This window comes from Eptesicus fuscus, chromosome 4, assembly GCF_027574615.1.
Source record: "Eptesicus fuscus isolate TK198812 chromosome 4, DD_ASM_mEF_20220401, whole genome shotgun sequence".
In the NCBI taxonomy this organism is placed as follows: domain Eukaryota; kingdom Metazoa; phylum Chordata; class Mammalia; order Chiroptera; family Vespertilionidae; genus Eptesicus; species Eptesicus fuscus.
In genome coordinates this window covers 26,334,903-26,357,500 of record NC_072476.1, presented here as the reverse complement: position 1 = coordinate 26,357,500, position 22,598 = coordinate 26,334,903, and the positions used below count along the sequence as shown (strand labels likewise).

Here is a 22,598-nt window from a genome sequence, read left to right as displayed (position 1 = left end):
AATGGCCAGAATTTCCCATGGCCATACCTGGCTCTTAAGGAGACTGGGAAATATAGTCTTTATTGTAGCATCCATTTGTCAGCTAAACTTTCTGCTACTAAGGAAAAGTTATATTGGGGAAGAGCTAACCATCTCTGTTGAGGCTGCTAAACAGTACAACTGAGATAGGAATTGTGATCTGAGGGACTCTGGAGACCCTACTCCATCAACATCAGGTAGACTTTGGTGAGAAGACAAAGAGGGTAAAGGAGATCAAATATATGGTGACAGAAGGAGGCTAGGCTTTGGGTGGTGATCATACAATAGAGTATAGAGATTCTGTATTATAAAGTTGTACACTTGAAATTTATATGGTGTTATTAACCAGTGTTAGCCCAATAAATTTAGTAAAAAATAAATAAATAGGGAAAAAAGATCAGGCAGGCTTTAATTTCTATTTTTATAGCAGTGACCATTGGTCCTCTCTTCTTCACTGCATGAAGAAACTTCTAAGTACGATGTTAGAACTTTCTATAACATTTCATTAGCTTTCAATTCAATAGCTAGGAACTATCTCTAAGCTAATTTGCATGGTCTTTGGTGCTTTTAAAATACACCTGCTAATTCTTTGATACTCCTCCCTTCAAAAGATGGAGCCTAATTCCACTTACCTTGATTGAGTGTGGGCTGTGTCATGGCACACTTGAACCTGCTGTTGTCCAATCTGTGACATCTGAGACAAGGTCATAAAATGATCATTCATACTAGGAAAAGCCAAATCCTAAGTCATGAAGTCACTCAAGCAGTCCTGTGGAGACGCCCTCGTGGGAGGAACAGAGGCCTCCAACCAAAAGCCATTTGAGTAAACTTGAAATTGAATTTCCCAGCCTCAGTCAAGCTTTCAGATGATTGCAGTCTCCGCAAATGTTTTAACTGCAACCTTTAGAAAGAATTTGGGCCAGACCAGCCATTGACACAACTCCTGAATTCCTGATCCACAAAAACTGTGAGATTAAAATGTTTTGTTTTTATTTTTATTGTAAACCAGGAAGTTTGGGAATAATTTCTTACACAGCAATATAGCAATACAGTGTAAATTCAGTGATCTTCTGGCTTGAGAATTCGAGAAGGTAGATATGACCATCTTGAAAGAGAAATTTTGTATTTCAAATGGCTGTGTCCTAGCTCATCACCGCTTTTTAATTATTTGGAGCAGCAGTTAGATGAGATGCCCTGGATACCACTGTGAGGAGGAAAGACCGTGAACCCTCCTGCTAGAAAATATTGCTAACATCACATCCCTGAGTAGTCCCAGGAAACAGCTGAACCTGCTGTTGGCCAATTACCACCAGGAGAAACAGCCCAGTATCAATGAAGCCAACATCAAAATAATGAATTTTGGCAAACTCTCTTCAGCAACCAGATGGAGAATGCTGAACAATTCTATTCAATGGGTTAACTTATTTAGTTATCTGGGGAAGCACTATTAGGATGCACTCCTGTTGAAAGTGAACGGTTCCACAGGAATAATTTCAAAGTTATTTTGTGATAGAAATGAATGGTTGGTAACTCCTATTCCTCAAATATTCCAAGTCAAGTTCATGCTTTATGATAGATGCAGATTCTTAAACTTTCATACAAGATATCACTTCTTCCTACTACCTCAAGCAGAGCTCTTAGGAATGGAAACCAGAGAAACATTCCACAGTGTACCACAATCTACCCTCATCTCTGCATCTGCAGAGTCTAAGATTAGCACCTCGTCCTTCACCGACAATCATCACTATCATAAGCCACTACTACTAGTGGAAATAGGTATTTTTTTAAATCCTCAGAAATTTGAGGATGAGAAAAGTTGAAAGCCACCAATATCTCTGAAAAACAAAATACAAAATGCTTATATATTGGATATTTTTATTATGGACCAAGGGAACCTATTTGTAATACAGATGAGAAGAATATTATTCTAATGGGACACATTAAGGCTATCATTGGAATAATGAAATTCCTATTACCATCTTGCCTCAACCAATTGAAAGCTTGGAGCTAAATTTAATGCTTACCCACATGTATTAGTTTTAAGGGCTGTCATATTTTTTCTTCCTCTTTATATGTGGGCTTTTTATTTCCTATTCCTCTCTTGACAGCCTTTGCAGTTCATTATTCTTCCTTATCACACGATGTCTCAATCACTTTTGGAAACAGGTAGTATATAGATTATAAATGAATAAAATGAAAGCCGCAGGGACGGTACTCAGGTTTCCTTCTTGGCTGTGGCTATCAAAATACATTTTCAGAACAAGATGCAGAAAACTACAAGAAGAGGTAGACAAATGTCCCTTTAAGGAGTGGGCCCTTGGAAGCAGCCACCATCAGAGAAATCTCTCGCTGCTCTGCTAACAAAGCTTCACAACTAACTCTCCACAAAACACTTCTCTTTCAAGGCTCAAAGGCAGATCAAGCCTCCAAGAGGAAGTACCCACAGAGATAAAAGACCCCCATGGTAAGGCTAATTCCAGGCTTGGGAGCAGAGCTATCTACCTGGCAGTTTTACCCTTGTATTGCCTCCTCTGGAGGAGTGAACTTGGAGCCATCAACTTTCTGAAATAAGATTTGTGAGCTTCTCTTCTTATGACAGTAATGTTTCTGTCTCCATAAAAAGGCTATAGAAGGAAGTGTCTCAAAAAAAGGCAAGTAGGGTATGCCTCGAGGATGTTTAAATCAACCAGCAAAAGTAAGGGGGGGAAAAGGGTGGGGGAGAATCTTCTTTACAAGAAAACATGTGAGGGACCAGATGGGTGGAGGTAAGGAGGGGCCGTTCAGAATGCATGGCACGGGAGCCAGCCCCCTTCTACATGAACTCATGCCCACCACCAGCCCTTTCCAGGCTGCAGGGCACCTCTGCTCTGGGTGAGGAGCATGCTGGGCTCACACAGAGCTTTAAAAATATCTCTCCGCCCACTGAAAGTTTGATTCATCAGCCAAGTTCTCAGCCATGTGTCACAGTGGTGGCAGTGAATCTGTATGATGGTGACATGAGGGTGCAGGAAGGCACAGGGGTCTTATCTAGCAGGGAGGAGGATTCAGAGCATAAAAGTTACAAGGCATGAGCTCTGACGACAGGTGGCAGTTTGCATCCCAGTTCCAACACATGCTAGTGACGCTACTAGGTGATTTAATGTCCCCGTTTTCCAAATTTGCAAAAATAGAGTTAATAATAGTACCTGTATCATAGGTTATTAAAGGGATTAAATTAGTTAATTCATATAATGCACATTGAACAGTTCCTAGGACACAGTAGGACTCAGCTGTGATGATGTTGATGATGATCATGATCATGATCATGATCATGACCACAATGACGATGTTGAAACTTAAAAGATGAATATGTGTTTCCCAGGTAGACAGATTGTTCCCAGCAGAAGCTGTACAACCAAAGAACTGAACAAAATATATACAGCATCTGTTTTCAGGCCCTGCACAGTACAAGACTGTGATTGTGGGGAGAAGGGACATGCACATGGTGAGCCCCCTGTCACCCGGGCTCTTGGCCTGGAGACAATTTCCCAGTGACAGTTCATACTTTGGGGAACTAAAGGGGCTAGAATCTGTGGGGTAAGGCAGCCTAGAGAAGAAAACTGTAAAGAAGCCTGAGTGTGGGCTCCCTATGAATACTTGGCTGAAGGCTGGGCTACACTTATGCAAGTTGAGATTAAACCAGACTACCAGGAAGCAGCTGCTATGAGTTTGAGAAGAGAAAACAGATACTAGAATTTAAGCAGCCCTAGGAGATGTCTGAAAAAACCTCATTGACAACCCACAAGCATCCAGCTGAGACACCAGGAAGATCACATTGTAAGAATAAGGAACCACTATAAAGGCCTACTTTAGATCCACCTTAACCAAGCAAAAATCAAGCCCTGAGCAGATCCAGGAAGGCGGAGTTTGGGGGCTGAGTCTCTACCACATTAGAGGGGCTTGGGAGCCACCTTGGGATCTCCACAGACATACCCTAACAGAGCATAAAACCAAACCCACACACATTGAAGGTCGTCAGCTAGTAATTGAACAAAGAGCAAAAAGCAACCCTCTTCAGAGAAAGATAACAGAATACAGAGTCTCTATAACATAGTATTCATCATGTGCGGTAAACAGTCAAATGTTAGTAGACCTGCAAAGATATTTTTTTAAGTTGATCATAATCTAAAAAAAAAACGACAACAGAAACCAACCACAAGCCTAGATATTGGATTTAGTACATGAAGACTTTTAAGAGCTATTATAAATATAGGCAAATATGTCCAAAGAATTTTTAAACACTGTTTAAGTGAGTAAACAGATAGAGTGTTTCATTAGAGAAATGGAAACTATGAAAAAAGAACCAAGTTAAAAATTCTAGAACTGAAAAAATTGTGTGTGTGTGTGTGTGATGTGTTGAGAGAAGGTAGAGAGGAAGAAAGCAAATGCTTCCCCATACCTATTCTCCCTCCACCAAAATAAACTGAAATCCATGTCTGTCTTGGTTAAGGGGCTGCCATTCAGAAAAACAAATAGGACAGGGAACCTCATGTTTTGAATAAAGCAAATCAGTAATTGGTGACAAAATCTAAAGAGCAAACACTGCAATATTAATAATTAAATCCAAAACCACTGTGGATTTGAAATGTTTTTAACAGTTAAAATAAATATTAAATATGTATATATTTATATGCTTGTAGGACAAAAAGTTATAAGCAGAGGGATAACCACATCAAGTATATAATGGGGAAGCATCCCTCCACTGAAATGGAACTGAACTGACACAGGGCGATGTCATGGATGAGGTACAAGGAGATCTACTCCCCATGACTGCAGCATCTAAGATGTGAGGACATGGCCACAGACAATGGCAATGTGCTCAGAGAGGAAGGAACACGTATAATTTGATCTGCAGGACTTTGCCACTTATAGGTGGGAAGTAAGAGAAAAAGAAGAATTGGGGATGATTCCCAAACTACCACTGAGGCTGACTCAGTATAATCTACACTAATAAAAGAGAAAGATGCAAATTTACCATACCTCCGTGACACCCACCAGCCAATCAGGAGTGAGTATGCAAATTAACCCAACAAAATGGTGGGTTAATTTGCATACACAGGCACAGAGCAAAGACTGAAGACTGAAGACTGAAGGCTACGCTGCGGCTGGAGCCAAGCCTGAAGGCTGAAGGCTTGGCTCTGCTACAGCCTGGGTCCTGGGTGTCGGCAGCCAGAGGAAGGAAGGTCTATTGCATGAATCTTCGTGCAATGGGTCTCTAGTGTGATATAATTTCCTGGGGAAAATTCCACAGGAGCAGCAGTTTGGGAAAATAAAAGAAATCCAAAGGGCTCTGGATCTTTGGAGTTTAAGAAATGTGTGGGACATGTACACAGGACTATAGTTAGCAAGTGTAAAATTCAGGAGGGCCCTGGCCAGTGCAGCTCAGTTGGTTGGAGCATCAGCCTTTACACCAGAATGTGGTGTGTTCAATTCCTGGTCAGGGCACATACCCAGATTGCAAGTTTCATTCCCAGTGGGGGCAGATGCTGGAAGGAATGATGGATATTTCTCTCTCACCTCTCTCTCTCTCTCTCTCTCTCTCTCTCTCTCTTCCCCTTCTCTCTTTGAGGTCAATAAAATAAATAAATAAATAAATAAATAAATAAATAAATAAATAAATAAATAAAATTCAGGAGGGATGCAGGAACGTGAAGATATAGATCTTGAGGTGGTCAGCATGTAGACGCCCATGGGGAGGACAAGAGAAACTAACTCTAGGAGACAGCAGTGTGTAAGGAGTTGGCAGGAGGTGAGGGGCACACAAGGAGCAGTGAAAATAACAGAGGCAGAAAAGAGGTAGGAGGAGAGCCAGCTAGTGACATAATGCCAAGGCAGTGACAACTTCAAAACCAAAGGAGTGACAAACACTGCCAGATGCTGCAGAAAGAATAAATACTGAGTGTCCACCAGAAGAGGCGAAGGGGGGTCACTGAGGAGAGTGGCTGTATGAAGAGCAGTAACTCTGGAGCAGTCCAACTGAAGTGAAAGGGTGGCAGACTGATCCATGCACCCCCAAAACTGAAATGAAAATACTCCCAAATTATATGTGTGAGCACATCACCAGAAATAGTAATTCTGAGATATGTCCACATGTCAGAGCCTGAGGAGAACGTCCACTAATTCCCCACTAATTCCAACGCTGATGAAACTGGGGGAACACAACTTCCACCCCGAGAACCACAGCGGCCACGGGAAGGAAGGCTTTCACTCACCACCACTATTTGTTCTTGCCAGGGACCCAGAGGCTACAGTGGCCGCCAAAGCAAGCAACTGTTTCCATGGTGATCTATTCCCCAACCCAAACCCACCTCGGCAGCACCCCTTTTCTAAGCTCCTTTAGAAAACACACCTCTGAGAGTAAGCAGAGCCAGGGGTTGGTGCGCCATCCTGGATCATTGGCAGGGCAGATGAGAACCAGAATGTACCTGGGGTCACTGACTGCTGTGCTCCCGTTTGGGAGCAGGAAGGCGAGCAGGAGAGGGAAGGACAAAGGGCCTATATAATTCTGTGGCACATACAACAGTATGGGCCATCAAGATGCCGCTTCTGCCCAGCAGCCCTGGACGAGACAGATGAATGTCTTCTAGAAACAGGACTCTCTAGTCTGGGGCTGGAAAGGCGAAAATTTTCCCAGATCTGGGCAAAGTGAAGATAGAACAGAGAAGGCTAAAGAATCATTACAAACCTTGCTTGCTCACAGTCACTGGCCCTACAAAGAACAATAATGATCGAATCACAAAGCAGAACAGAAAAAAGCAGAAGGGACCATATAAAAACATCTTCTATTACAACATAAAGGCAGCATTAGACTAAAAAGGCTTTATATATACATATGTAACTTAAGTATATATGTAATATACACAGGTATATTACATTGATATATACATACATTATATTAATATACATTATATAAATTATTTTAAATTTTATAATAAATAATTTAAAATTTGTAAATGACAGTAGACAACTAAATCAGTGTTGTAGAAGACACACTCAAGAAGGAATGCAGACTGCAGAGGTGCAAAAGAGAAAAATAATGTGAGAAGAAACAGGTAAAGTGAAAAACGAATGAAAATCTAGCATTAAAATGAGAGGCATTCCTGAAGAACATAGAGAAATAATGACCATCAAAGATGTGAAAGCAAACAAACCTAAGCTCAAAGGAAGATTCGAGACAATAATCGAAGGGGTTGACACTGTTACTGACAAAAATAATGTGAAATACCTACACCCAGACATGTCATAGCTGCTATGAGGAAGCCCTGAGGAGAGCACACCCTAAGCTCAGCTGCTACAGGAGGGGGACACTGGGTTAGATAATGATAGCCCCAAACTGGAAACCCAAATATCCATCCTGAATAGAATGGACATAGAAATTGAGTTAGAGTATCAATAATGGAATACCATATATGAATGAAAATGAATGAACTGCTGATAGAGGCAATTTTAGTTTAAGATTAAGATAGCATCACTAGATTATTCAATAAATAGCATTTCAAAAACTGTTTTCTTATTATAATTCATATGTCTAATAAAACTTTGTACAAGTGCAAGATACTGCTAATGAATATACATGAACTCCTTGGGTATACTGCAAACTCTTTGGGGACAGGCAATGAACATTATACCTATTTTATTTCTTCCTCTATCCAGAAAGCATTTGGGTAAGCATTCCTACAAGGAATGAATGAACAGGAATGAACAAAAGAATGAATGAATGATTGTCTCAACTGATTCATCGTGGCTGAGTTTGTTTGTTGGGTGAGTCTCAACTCCAGTCTGGCCAACTTGCAGCAGCTTTGCACTATTTCCTCCTGAGCTTTGTGTAAAGAGAAGAAACAGAAACTTCCCAGAGTGAATGGCAGCGTGGAGAGAGGCTCTTGTCCTGCCTGTTCTCCGTGGGGACCCACCCAGGGACTGGGCACTTTTGACCTTTACCTTGAAGGAAAGGGGCATTCTGTCCCTGGTGATAAACACCAACCAACCTATCCCCGTGGTGATCCTGAAGCAGGAGGCTGCAGGATGAGGAGGGAGGGTGGGGAGCAGAAAGTGAGGGTGGTACCCAACTAGTGTCTGCACCAGAGTTAGCCGGACCACAAAGGATGCTCCACTGTCCACCAGTGTCCAACACATCAAGTGCCTGTGCAACACCGTGAGACCTCTGAGGATAAATGAGTGGCCTCGAACAGCAGGACTGAGGACAGCTTGACAGCAGGCCGCCCCAAGAGAACAGCAAGCAGGCAAAGGCTCGGAAACCTCTGCTCCCCGAAGCACCAGCGGCAGTCACCCTGACCGATCCTTGCCAGCTGGTTTTCAGACCCTGCTCCCTGCTCTAAACCCAGTGCATATCTGCACAGCCCTGCCCGAGCCCCACGATGCTCGTAAGAAAGCATGAGTAGTCATAACTCAGGGGTGACCTTGGCAAAAAAACAAAGGAGTAGAAGAAATCTTCCATCAGAAAATACATGGATTGCCGAGGCTGGTTTGGCTCAGTGGATGGAGCGTCGGCCTGTGGACTGAAGGGTCCCAGGTTCGATTCCGGTCAAGGGCATGTACCTTGGTTGCGGACACATCCCCCAGTGGGGGGTGTGCAGGAGGCGGCTGATCGATGTTTCTCTCTCATCGATGTTTCTGACTCTCTATCCCTCTCACTTCCTCTCTGTAAACAATCAATAAAATATATTTAAAAAAAAAAAGAAAAGAAAATACATGGATTACCTCCTGAAGGACAAAGGCAACAACTTCACCAGGGCCCTCGGGTCCTGAAGTCCCACTTCCTTCCACCAGGGCTTCACTCCTGAGCCTGCCCATCTGGACTGCTGGAGTCACTCCCTACTCATCTCACCTGCTAAACAAGAGCCTTTCTTTCTTTTCTTTTTTTTTTTTTTTTTCATTGATTTCAGAGAGGAAAGGAGAGGGGAGAGAGACAGAAACATCTTTGATGAGAAAGAATCATTGATCAGCTGCCTCCTGCATGCCCCACACTGGGGATTGAGCCTGCAACCAACCGGGAATCAAACAGTGACCTCTTGGTTCATAGGTCGACGCTCAATCACTGAGCCATGCTGGCTGGGCAGAAGGCACCTTTCAGCCCTGCCCAGCTGCCTGGCCCTGAGTGAAACAGCTGGTGAACTCTGATGTTTGTCCAAGAACATGCAGGGTGTTGCAGCCAGGTGCTCAGAGCAGGGAACTGGGCTGAAATCTCACCAGCCATCCTCTTGAAAGGCTGCACCCAGAGGTGGCCCAGATTTAACAGAGAAAACGCCTTGCTCTGAGAAGTGTTGGAGAAATCATCTCCTGGCTATTCTCGGCAAGGTTGGGTGGCAGACGGGAAGAGGAAGGGAAGTGGAAAGCAGGATCTGGGACAGCCACAGGGATCTTCAAACTTCATTTGGTTAATAATCGCGCATCTTTGAGAGTCGCCAGTTCTTGGCCTCTGTTCAGCAAAACCCACTCGGGGGGCTCCTGCTAACTGACAAACCCAGAGGACCTACACAAACACACGTGCAAACCCCCCAAATCAATGCACCACCTGCCCTCATCTCCACTGGGGGCCGACTCCTCGGGGTGTGGGGGAGCCTGAGCCTCACCTCACCTGCCCAACGCGGCCAAAAATAATGAAGGATGGGCTCACGTCACAGGCAGTTAGGGCTCTCTGGCATGTGTCTGTGACCTGCATCTGACTGTTCTCTGGCCAACTGGAGGCCAGTAGAGCTGAGGGTCCTGCTGTCCTCTCGGGCCACCAGTCTGTCCAGACCACAGTGAGCAGCTGCTGCCCTAAGGAGCCTGGCCTTGCCCACTCGCTCTGACATCCCAGTCTCCTCTGGACCCAGCCCATCCCCCTCTGCCACTCCACTGCCCGCTCATGCAAATAAGCAGGCCTTTAGGGAAGCATGCCAACAAAATAGACAAGGGCAGGGGAAGTGATCACACGGCCCTATCCTTCGATTGCCTCATCTGCTGCAGATCATGAAGCAAGCGTGGCTTCCCTGGCCCAGCACTGAATCTTCCCACCTTCCCCGGTGAAAGAGGAGCGCAGAGAAGTCATGCTGGCTCGGACCATTACACTTAAAAGCGGAGATGGGAGCCATCTGGGGTAATTTCAGCTTCTCTCTTTTAGAAAATAAATTAGTAGACTTCGTGTTTTAAAATGTGTTACAAGGAACACAGCATTCCAAAACACTGGGAAAAAACCGATTCTGGTCTGGCGTCAGCAGATGTGGCACCTAGGCAAACATCTGGCTGAATCAACCTAATTCTCTATTCCAGAAAAAAATTCCTTCTTTCTCGTTTTAATTTTCTTTTTATTGGGGGTGGGTTTACCAATGGGGACACAACAGGGCAGTGTCCCAGGACGAAGTCAGTCCCTGCGTTCTCGGGGTTTTTTCCCACCCCTCATTCTGCCCTGAATACTCAGGGCTGAACTGTGTTACGAAGGAACAGAGGCAATAAAAATTATTGCTGTCCACCTCGACGCAGCTTCCAGACAATTTCTCATCTGGGCAGGATTCGAAGCACATGGCCACACGTCAAGAGACAGCCATTAACAAGGCTTAAACCCTCCCCCACAGCTGGGCCCCAGCGTAAATGACAATACGGGAACAGGATGACACCATGTGTGATAGAGATTCCATAAACTGGAAAATTCACTTGGGGAGTGGAAGGCTATCCTCCTAGTCAGTATCCAAGGAAACGGAACTATCCACCATCGATCTTTCAGGCCTCGAGGTCCATCCCACACAAAGGAGTCCTTCGGGCAGAATTTACCTCTGAGCTCTTTCCCATCAACCACGGTCAGACGGGGCCACAGCTGGTGGCCAGAGCCTGGCCCTTTCACCTGAGCTGCACAATAGCCCCAAATGCCTCTCCGGATGGCTAAGCTCCCAGACGGGGCGGCTCCTTACCATCGAGCTCCTCCACGGAGATATTAGCAAGCTGCTCGCTGTCGCTGCCAGCAGAGAGAGACCGGTTGAGGTAATTCCCCTTGTACAACAGGCCAGCGGTCACATGGTGGAAAGGCATCTTCTCCCTGTTCAGGAGAGAAGGGAGGTGAGAGAAAAAGACATCGTCAGTCACTCCTCCTTCCCGTCCTTAAAGGACCCCCCCCCCCCCGGCTTTCACATGGCCAGTGTTATCTTTTAATTAATAACATATCTAGAGGGAAAGTCAGAAAACTCCGGGGTACCCATGGCTGAACAATTCACCCAGGGACTCAAGTTCTAGCCCTTCCTCCACTGTATGTCTTGCATCATTGTTCCCACTGAATTATGAATTTGAAGCGAGTTGTCCCTGCAGACTGTGGGACACCATGTCATCACCAAGCTGTCTCCGTGCAAACAGGAACACCCTCTGCTCCTCTCCCTCGCCTGACAACCTCTTTCTCGGTTCTCATAAGAAAGGACTGTGCACCCCAGAAATGTCGGGCTGCCCAGGGACTGGATGTCTGGGCTGTGACCCTGCAGAGGTCCCAGTGTCTCACTTTTCCCAGGCAAAGCAGGCATTCCACTCACACAGCACTCCAAGCAGGTGGGAATGCACGGCTCTACGTGAATATGCATACCAATCTGTACCTCTGAGGAACGGCCCCCACGCCCGACTCGAACCTGCCCTGCTATAAAGGTGAGTAACATCTCAAGGTGTCCCAGAACTAAGCAGCTTCCAGCCCTCTCTGGGAAATTAACTAACGCATCCCTCTACCCGCAACTAACAAACCCTCCAGGCAAAGCTGCTCTGCCCAGATGGCCACCACTGGGCCTCAGAAGTCCCCCACAGGGCAAGGCAGGCCAGAGGCTCCAGGCTAAGGGAAAGGGGTGTGGTGAGGAGAATGAAAGGGCAGGTACAAAGGATAAAGAGGAAAGAGACTTAGAAAGATGGGTCCTCCCCGGCAGAAAGGGCCTGGTGCTGTTACAGTGAGGGAGCCACTGAGCATGTCAGGTTCTGCTTCCCCATCTGGAAAGGGACTAAGAGGACTAATAAGCCACTGAGTGGGACTAGGGAATAGGCAGGAAGTACAGGAAGCCAATTATAGGGTGTGGGTAAAGAACGTCTTAGCAGGGCTCCCAGAAGGAGGACTGGGCAGCCCTGGAAGGAGTCACTTCCCCGTCCCTGGGAGCATTCAAGCATGGATGAGGGCCTCCCTGCCAGGGCTCAGAGGGAGAGGAATGACCCCTTGCTCTCTCCCCACACAGCTATCAGCCTGCATGTAAGTCACCTGTAGAGATATGTCCGTCACTAAAGCTTGTGTCTATAGGATAAGCCGGAGTGGCCGGAGCAGCCCCTGCGGCTACTGCCGAGTAACAAGGTATAAATTGCAGGAAGACAGCCAATGGCCAGTCTCTGAGAATGATAGTTCAGGACAGCCAAACCTCGCTGACCCTCAAACCCCTCTCAGAGAGAATCCACGCTCGGCAATCGTCCCTGCTCATGGGATGCTGGAGCCGGCACACACCAGGGGTGGGGCTCCTGTCTTCTTTTCCCTGGGACACCACTGGTGACAGGCACAGCTGGTCACGCCCCTGCTGTCCCCAACACAGCAGCAGGTCCTTGTTGGGGCTGAGCACTGCTGACTTAGAGATCAACCAAGGAGACTCCTAAGAGTTACAGGGCTTGCCCAAGAGCACAAAACCCGTTAGTGAAAGAATCCTTTCCAGAACGCAAGCCTCCTAAGTGCTGTTTCGACGAAGCAGCCACAGCTGAGCCAAGACATTTCCATCCGGATGTCAAACTCTCATTTCAAACTCAAGATGTCTAAAAACAAATTAATTATCTTCCTAAAATATAGGCCCCACTTCCTGATTTCTCTATTTCTATCAAAGGTACTTTTCGTTCATCATAACAACTGGGACAGCTCTCACAAATGCTCTGGGCCCCGAACAGTAAGACAGGCACGGGGCTGAGGCCGGAGCCAGCCGTCAGCCTCCAAACCACGCGAACTCTCTACCGCTCACAAACACACATCCACGGGCCGATCGTCAACGGCAGGACGCTGGCCACAAAGCGCACACCCATCTGCCAAGTATATAATGTACACCTTCAGCTAGTTATAAGCCAGACTTCCCCCTCCCAAGCCAAATCTGTCCTTTCACATAAATAGGAAACAATCATCTTTTTCTGGAAGAACAGTTCAATTGCCATCTCCTCTTTTCTCCAAGTTAAATTTTCAGAAAGAACAGGCTTAAAAGCGAGTATCAGACGTATAAGTTAAGGCTACTCTCCCTTGTCCTAAAAGCCAATCCGGATTTGGGGGACCGGGTGCCGTGATTGTCTGACAAAGGACTGGATTCCCGTGGCCCAGGGAGAGAGAAGTCAACACCGGCTAACACTTCCCGCGTGCCTTCAGCTCTCTCTCTCAGCACTGGCCCAGGATCCCAGCTGCCTCACCTGCCGTTATTCTGTCATTTCAGTTCTTCGGGAACCTGGGAAGATAGCCCTGATCTTAGCGCATTTCCCTACCTGGAGGAGCCCCACTCCGATCAGTACCGGCCCTGGAAACATTCCTCCCCGTTTCATCACTCATCGCTCTAGCTTCCAAGCATTTTGTGAATATCTTCCCTTTTATCACCTTTTACCTGGACGTCTGAAGCTTTGCATCTGCCACACACATTTTTGCAGCTGAATAACAAATTTATACGCAAACGAACATACCCAAGCCATGTCCCAGTACAGCACATAATAAACAGTGAGTATTTGGCAGAAAGGACAAAAAAAACAAACAACTGGTCATAACTGAATCCCATTTGATATGCCAACATAATTTGCTTCTGGAAAAAGCAGCTTACAAAATTAGGTACATATTCCGTTCCTTCGGTCTCTGCACCCAAAACGTTCAATGTCTAGCAGGAAAGAAAACATGTGCAATTGAACCATCCATACAGATAAATAAAGTCATGTTCAAAAAAGGGAAGAACATTATTTCAAGTAAGCTAAAAACAGCTGCTGCAATTAAAGACTGAATTTCACTCCAAGCCACCTGGGGAAACCCAACCAAGATTTTCTCTTTGGCGAAGGAAAACACACAAGTTCATTGACAAAGACAAACATGGTCCTACACTAAAACTTGAAGATGGATCCTTATTGAGGGGGGGAGGGCAATGAACACAAAATATATGCAAATAGTTTCACCGCAACTTTACTCATTGAGAAATATTATTTAACTGACTTTATCATGTGAACACTTTCTCTGTAGCTTCTGTAAGGCAGTATGATTTCATGTTTAAGAATCAGGACTTGCCTGACCAGTGTGGCTCAGTGGTTGAGCCTCGACCTATGTATGAACCAGGAGGTCACGGTTTGCAAGCACATGCCCGGATTGCGAGCTCAGTCCCCGGTCGGGGGCATGCAGAAAGCATCCAATCAATGATTCTCTCTCATCACTGATGTTTCTATCTCTTTCTTCCTCTCTGAAATCAATAAAAAATGTATTTTTTTAAAAATCAGGGCTTTGGGGGCAAAAACAGTGTTAGATTTAAATCCTACATCTGCCTTCAATAACCATGTCAGTAAGTTACTTATCTTCTGTAAGCCTCAGTTTCCTCCTCTGTAAATGAGGGTTTTGATACATACTGAGTAGTATTTTTATAAATATAAAATAAGGTATGGAAAGCACTGTACTTGGCACCAGGAATATTCTCAATAAATATCAGTAATTATTTGCTAAGGGTTATATGAAGCAGGATACAGGGAAAAGAGGAGATCACAGGTATATCTGATTGAAGATCGAACATTCTGGGTTAGGAAGGAAGGTCAAGGAGGACGTGGCAGAGGGTGGGCTCGGAGGGAAGCTGGCTGGCTCTGTGCACCACGGTTCTGAGGGACCAGGTGGGTGAGGGGCTGGCAACACCAGGGTTCCTGGTGAGTGGAGAGTGGTGTCAGCAAGCAGCTGGCTGCATCGGCAGGAGGGCTATTTAAATGGAAAGCACAGGAACTGAAGAAGAGTCAATCTCCTGGGCACCAGGGGCCTGATTCTCTGGTCACATAATGGACGAGGTGTTCGGGGGTTAAAAACCAAAGGGGTGGTTCCTGTTTTAAGGGTCAAGGAAGGGGTACATTTCTTGGTGGAGTAATCAACCAAAGAAGCCCATTCACGTTGACATGAGATGGTGCCCTTCAGCGAAGGTTAATTTTATGTGTCAATGTGACTGGGCCCGGAGTGCCCGGATATTTGGTTAAACGTTATTCTGGGCTGTCTGTGAGGTTGTTTCTGGATGAGAGTAACGTCTGCGTCACAGACTGAGTACAGCAGGTTGCCCTCCCTGACGTGGCTGAGCCTCAGCCCACCGATGGAGGCAGAGGAGGGAGAATTCATTCTCTCGGCCTGACGGTGAAGCTGCGACACTGATCTTCTGCCTGGACTGGACCTGAGACTCGGACTGGAGCTAACACCATCATTTCTCCTGGGTCTCCAGCTTGCCAACTGCAGACTGTGGGCTTCTCAGCCTCCATAACCATGTGAGCCAATTCCTTACAATAAATCCTTCTATGTTTACATCCATCCTATCGGTTATGTTTCTCTGGGGGACCCAGACTAATACACCTTCCATGCATATTACCAGAGGCTGATATTGTTATTACGGACAAAGAGTGTACCAAAACACAGTTCTGCAGGGCCCCGACAGCAGGGCCACTCAGTGTGCTCTGTGGACCACTGCCAGGCAGACACTGCTTGCGGCTGGTCTGCAATGAGCTGAGGACAGGAACGGAGAGACCGCTTTGAAATGTTTATAGCATTGTCCCAACATCTAAGCATGTGACCAGTTGACTTGATTTATCTTCATTTTCTTTTTCCAGTAATCCCTTCTTACTGTATTTTACAAAAGCATCAGTCTGCCAAGAACCAGAATTAAAAAAACAAACAAAAACTTGTCCTTCCCCACAATTAGAGTGAGATGCACTGCTCTAGAGTACTTCGTTTAAGTTGCATGGATTTCTGTAAAGGACCACAGAGAGAAGGGAAGGGCTTTGGAAAGGAGGTGCAAGACCTCATCCGAAGTGGGGGCTCTCTGTAGAGAGAGAGCCTAGAGTGTGCACGGAACGCTTCACACGAGTTCCTAATTACCAGACATACAAGGAGCAACATAGGCCCTGCATCCTACAAGTTAAAGAGCCTCGCCAACCCAGACAGGGCCTTTGCCAAACTCCCCTACATACACTCATGTAGGCACACAAAACTAATGCCGTTCCTGACAGGGGCAGAAGAAGTTTCCATTAAGTCTGCACAGTTAGCATTAGCATGACCATCAGTGGCAGACCCACACTTTGAATTCGGAAACTAAATAATAGAGCCAGATAGTAAAGGGATAAGAAGAGGTTTTTTGCTACCCAGATTCTTTCTCTTCCATTTCATGGTGGGGATGACCACCTCTGACATCAGACAATCACCCTATAATTGGAACTGCTTTTTAAAAGTAGCCAGGGCCAAATCCCCACTGTCCTTGGCACCAGTGTGGAGCAGCAACCCCCTTCTCCTGGCTACTCAGGGATCATACCTACCAATATGCAACACAGCTAAAAAAAATGAAAGGGTCAGAGGCATGGGGCCTGCACGTGAAGATGTGAAAATGTGCTGCAGGCGAAGGTGTCAATGAGAAGGACCCTAGGAACAATGACCTATGGGGACATTCTGGTTTTTCATGCATTGCTTTTGATTACAAAAGAATAGCAGAAGACCTCAGATACCCCAGAAATAGTACATCTCCTCCCCAGAGTCCAAGAGTTAAGTCATGGGGACAAGAAGATCCAGCAGAGATGCACTAGACACTGGGTACTTGGCTGAGAACTTATAAAACGATTGTGTTCCCTTATTAAGATCCAATTGGCAAACAGGGTTTGGACAGAGCTCAAATCAGACAGGAATGAGTAAGCAAAAGACACCAATGTAGGGTCTGTATGAGAGTTCTGCAGCATTACAGGAGGAAGCACTTTCAAGAATTAAAGCAAAAAGGCAATAATATGAGAAAGAAGACAATTTTACAAAGTTTCTGGTGATGTCCTTAAAAACAAGTTCAGAAAGTGGTGTGTCAATGAAATAAGAATGCGCATGCATAAGGAAGCATCAGGGTAAGGTGAGGAGATACCAAGTTAAAAAGAAAGGAGAGCTTGGTGAGGTGATTTGGAAAAGGTGCAGGCCTTTGCAAAGCAAAGAACAAATCCAAAAATAGCAGCAGAATGGAAATCTATATTAATGGCAACAGTGTTTCAAAGCAACAGAAAATTCAGCAAATAACATAAGGCATCCATGGACCCACCAACCAGATTGAACATGGGCTAATATATTACCTTACTTTAGATTTGTTCAAAGAGATAATCCATTACACATGGAAGCCCTGTTCACTTATTCCTCTATTCCCAATTCTATTCCTCCACCTCCTTTCATCCACTGTGACAACTCTATTCTGGAGTGCAATGTATCCTTCCAGTCTGTGTTTTTAAATTTTCCTACATTTGGATGTAACTATATAGAATATATTATAGTATTGCTGTATATAGCTTTAAATTTACATCAGTAATATCACACCATGCATATGCTTTTGCAACTTGCACATTGCACTATTCAATTTTAGGGACTTATCCAAATCCATACACAAACAACTAGTTAATTTATTTTTAATTGCTCCATGGTTTTCCATTGTGTACATACATTGCAACTTACCGGTTACCCAATGGAAAGAAAAGGCACTGTGAAAGGAATAACTTTCTGTGTCTCTCCTTGCATACATTTGCAGAAACTTCTCTAGCCTCTGTACTTAGGTTAAATATTACAGATTTTGCCAAATTGCTCCAAAGTGGCTGGAATTGTTATATATTGCCACATAAAAAATTACCCCTGAACTTAGTGACTTAAAACAGCAGACATTTATTATCGCGCAGTTTCTGTGGGTCAGGCATCAGGAGTTGTTTAGCTGACTTGTTCTAGTTCAGGAAGGTGCAGTCAAGACATTGACCTTCAGAAGGCATGTCTGGGGCTGGAGGATCCACTTCCAAGATGATACACTCACTTGGCTGTTCACAAAACATCTAGCTTCCTTTGGGCCCCTCCATACGTTTGCTCACGTGTTCTTATTACATAGCAGCCGGCTTTTCCCAGGCAAGTGACTCAAAAGACAGAAGAAGGGGACTTTTATGGCATGGTCTCAGAAATGGTCACTTTCAACATACTCTATTCATTAGAAGCAAGTCACCAAGTGCAGCCCACACTTATGGAATTAGGCTCCACCTATTCAAACATGGAGTATCAAAGAATTTGTGATCATATTTTGAAACCGTCATAGTGGTTGGGGCAATTTGCAGACCCACCATAATTCTAACAGCATGTCTTTTTCTCCACAGCCTTGCCAACACTTGGTATGACCAGGCTGTTCCATTTTTCTTAATCGGGTCTCCTTGATTGCTAGTTTGAGCATCTTGTTGCACAGTTTGGGGCCATTCTGATTTCCTCTTCTATAAATTTGCTTTTCATCTTTATCTACTGGGTTATCATTTTAGGATTTCTTTGTTCTTCCATGGTATAGCTGTCCAATATTTCAGTTCAACCTTACTTTTAACACCCCCCCCCCAAATTAGTCATTACTGTTGTTGTAGCCGTTGTATTTGTTACATTTTACAATCAACAGTTACCTAGACTTTTCCACAAGTTTACCTATTTCTCTGCTCACTGTTGCTTCTTGCCAGGCACTCTCTCCTGGGTTCAATTCCCTTCTTAATGAGGGGAATTTACTAATTCTTTCATTGAGGAACTGTAAGTGGAAATCTTTTTTAAGTCTTTGTCTTTTAAAAAGTCTTTATTTCAATTTCATTTAAATTATAGTTCTGCTTGGAAGAGAATTATAAATTTATTATTTCCTTGGTACTCTGAGGATATTTTGTACCTGATGAGAAGCCTAGTTGTTGTTCACCTGTGAAGATTCATTCTGGACAATTCTAAGTCTACATTTCCAGATATAAGCCCTCTCCCAATCTTTACAATCTCTCTTTTGTAAACTCTTATTAGATGTAGGTTGGACCTCTTCATTCAAGCTTGGTATTCTTGATTGGTTCATTCAACACCCATTCCTACTCCATTGATGAAGAAGCTGAAGAAGTAATAACTGCATTTTTTGGACTCTCTTGCTATAAGAGTTCTAGATGAGGGTTGGCTCCCATATTCAAAAGCACTTGCACAAGTTTGGAATATAGACGTGAGATGAAAGCAGTAGTGTACTGGTAAGTGTTTACCAACTGGGGGAGGGGGGGAGTCTCAAAAAAGTCTTTATTTGCAGCATTTGCCCACTTCCATGGTGTAAATACTCCCAAATGGCCAATTCCAAGCTACCAGCATGATGTCACTGAACACGGATTGGGAAGAGCTGTGCAGAAATATACCAGGAAAACCACTCTACAGTATTTCCACCATACACTGCCACAGATCATCCTACCTAATAATAGACAAATATGCAAATTGACCGTACCTTATCTATGCCCACGATTGGCCAGGAGGCGTGGGGGGGTGGGACTCGGGGTGGCTGGGGTGGCCGATTGGGCTGGCGGGACGCTGAGCTTGCGTCGCCAGCGGCGGCTGGAGCTCAGCGTCTGCACCATGGCTGTGCTGCGGCACAGAAGGGGCCTCTGGGGCAGCGAGCTCACGTCCCACCGCAGACCATCAAAAGCGAGGGAGCTGGGTGCCTGTCCGCTCAGGCACCAGGCCCTTTCAGAAGCCAGAACCTCAAAGTTGGGGTGCCCAGAAGGAGCTAGAACCATGGAAGGAGGACCTCTGCTCTGCCAGCATCCATCAGGATCCTGACAGAGAGGCACTGTAGGAGGCAGCTGTCCAGGGCAGATAGAGGCGGGAACCTCTGGGTCTATCCCCACCTTCTCATCGCCTGCTATTGCTACCCTTTGGCCAGGGAATCTGGAAATACAGCTTTCAAGGACGGGTCCCTACAAGGCAGAGTGGAGCAGGGGGAGGGAGAAGGATAAAATATAAGGAAGGAGGCAAATGACTGGCACAGTGACACATTTAAATCTTATTACATTTAATCCAGCATTTCTATGTTTATAGCAGGAAAAGAATCCACATTAGCTTAGTGGTCACATTGGCAGAACTAGATATCCTTGTGACAATTTTTTAATTTCGAAGATGAGGAAAAGTCCTCGGAGTATCCACGCCGAAAATTCAGGTTCCCCACAAAGGAGAAAACTAAATGGGTCTCAGAATAGCAAGCAGCTACCCCCTGCTGCCTTTAAAGGGCCCCTTACAGTAAAATGAGTAAAGAATTTTAAAAGTTCAATTATGGAGAAAGACTTTAAGGCAAAAGAAAAGTTCTAACTGCAAAATAATTCAAAATAAAAAGCACTGAACTACAATGAACATCATTTCATGTTTTAAAAGGGAACAATCCAAAATGATATATTAGTCACAAATCCCTATGAGTCATATTTCATATTGCTTAAAAGTAAAAATAATTTCAGCATAAAGAAAAACTGATTAAAAAGTGAGGATAAAAATCAAGACTTTAATGAGAAAAAATAAAAACAAAGAGGATATGAATAATGTACACATTTTTCTTTGAAGGCTGAGTGTGTGTGTGTGTGTGTAACAACCTCCCCCACCCCCAGAGATCATTTTTCAGATATCTGTAGAACATTCAAAAAATCTCTCAAATGTAAGAAGACCACAAAGCAAACTTTGGTAAAGGTATTCGAATGCAGGTTTGGCACAGCTGAATATAAGTAAAACAATTTGTAAACTCAATATTTTAAAAGTTAAAATTGAAATTTTTCCAGCTTTATTGAGATATTCTTGACATATAACTTGGTGTAAGTTTAAGGTGCAGAACATGTTGATTTGATATACTTTGATACCGTTGCATATTGCAAAATGATTACAATCCTAGCTTTAACTAACACCTCCATCACACCTTTTTTTGTGTGTGTATGGTGAGAACATTACTTTCTTAGCAAATTTCAAATATATGATACAATATTATTCACTACTAGAGGCCCAGTGCACGAATTTCATGCACGGGGATGTGGGGGTGTCCCTCAGCCCAGCCTGCACCCTCTCCAATCGGGACCCCTCGAGGGATGTATACCAGGATCAGGCCTAAATGGGCAGTCGGACATCCCTCTCACAATCCAGGACTGCTGGCTCCCAACCGCTTGCCTGCCTGCCTGCCTGCCTGATTGTCCCCTAACTGCTTCTGCCTGCCAGCCTGATTACCCCCTAACCACTCCCCTGCCAGCCCGATTGACGCCTAACTGCTCCCCTGCCGGCCCGATTGCCCCCAACTGCCCTCCCCTGCAGGCCTGGTCCCCCCCAACTGCCCTCCCCTGCAGGCCTGGGTTTCCCCCAACTGCCCTCCCCTGTAGGCCTTGTCCCTCCCAACTGCTCTCCCCTGCAGGCCTGGTCACCCACAACTGCCCTCCCCTACAGGCCTGGTCACCCCCAACTGCCCTCCCCTGCAGGCCTGGGTTCCCCCCAACTGCCCTCCCCTGTAGGCCTTGTCCCTCCCAACCGCTCTCCCCTGCAGGCCTGGTCACCCACAACTGCCCTCTCCTACAGGCCTGGTCACCCACAACTGCCCTCCCCTGCAGGCCATGTTTCTCCCAATTGCCTTCCCCTGCAGGCCTGATCCTCCACCAACTGCCCTCCCTTGCCAGCCCAGTCACCCCTAACTTCCCTCCCCTGCCGGCCTGGTCCCCCCAAACTGCCCTCCCCTGCCAGCCCGATTGCCCCTAACTGCCCTTCCATGCCAGCCTGGTCACCCCCAACTGTCCTCCCCTGCAGGCCTGGCCACTCCCAACTGCCCTCCCCTGCAGGCCTGGGTTCCCCCCAACTGTTCTCCCCTGCAGGCTTGGTTGCCCCCAACTGCCCTCCTCTGCCAGCCCAGTCACCCCTAACTTCCCTCCCCTGCTGGCCTGGTCACCCCTAAATGCTCTCCCCTGCTGGCCTGATTGCCCCTAACTGCCCTCCCCTGCAGGCCTGGGTTCCTCCCAACTGTCCTCTCCTGCAGGCCTGGTTGCCCCCAATTGCCCTCCTCTGCCGGCCCAGTCACCTCTAACTTCCCTCCCCTGCCGACCTGGTCACCCCCAACTGCCCTCCCTTGCCAGCCTGATTGTCCCCAACTGCCCTCCCCTGAAGGCCTGGGTCCCCCCACAACTGCCCTCCCCTGCAGGCCTGGTCCCTCCCAACTGCCCTCCCCTGCTGGCCCGATCGCCCACAACTGCCCCCCCTGCCGGCAGTCTTGTGGTGGCCATCTTGTGTCCACATGGGGGCGGCCATCTTGTGTGTTGGAATGATGGTCAATTTGCATATTACCTCTTTATTATATAGGATAATCACCATTCTATATATTAGATGCCCTGAGCTTGTTCATTAAAATTGAAAAACTTAATAAACTCTCTTAACCAGTTCTTAGATCAAAGTTTAAATTATAATTAAAACTATAGATTTTCTTTAAAATAACAAAAAATGGAAATATTTTTATTTAAAAAGCATATTCAGGTATAATGTGAGGTAGTCGGTGCTCCCATTACTTTGTTAATCCTCATCTGAAGATATTTTTCCC

The 22,598-nt window shown here is 45.6% G+C and overlaps 1 protein-coding gene across 1 annotated transcript in view; it reads right to left on the bottom strand.

Annotated features, from left to right (window-relative positions):
* CALN1 (calneuron 1) overlaps nt 1-22,598 on the bottom strand; it is a 380,146-nt gene that overhangs the window by 273,864 nt on the left and 83,684 nt on the right. The window contains exon 2 of the mRNA XM_054714819.1: nt 10,962-11,082. Coding sequence (XP_054570794.1) covers nt 10,962-11,082 — 121 coding nt within the window. The remainder of the gene's footprint in view (nt 1-10,961; nt 11,083-22,598) is intronic.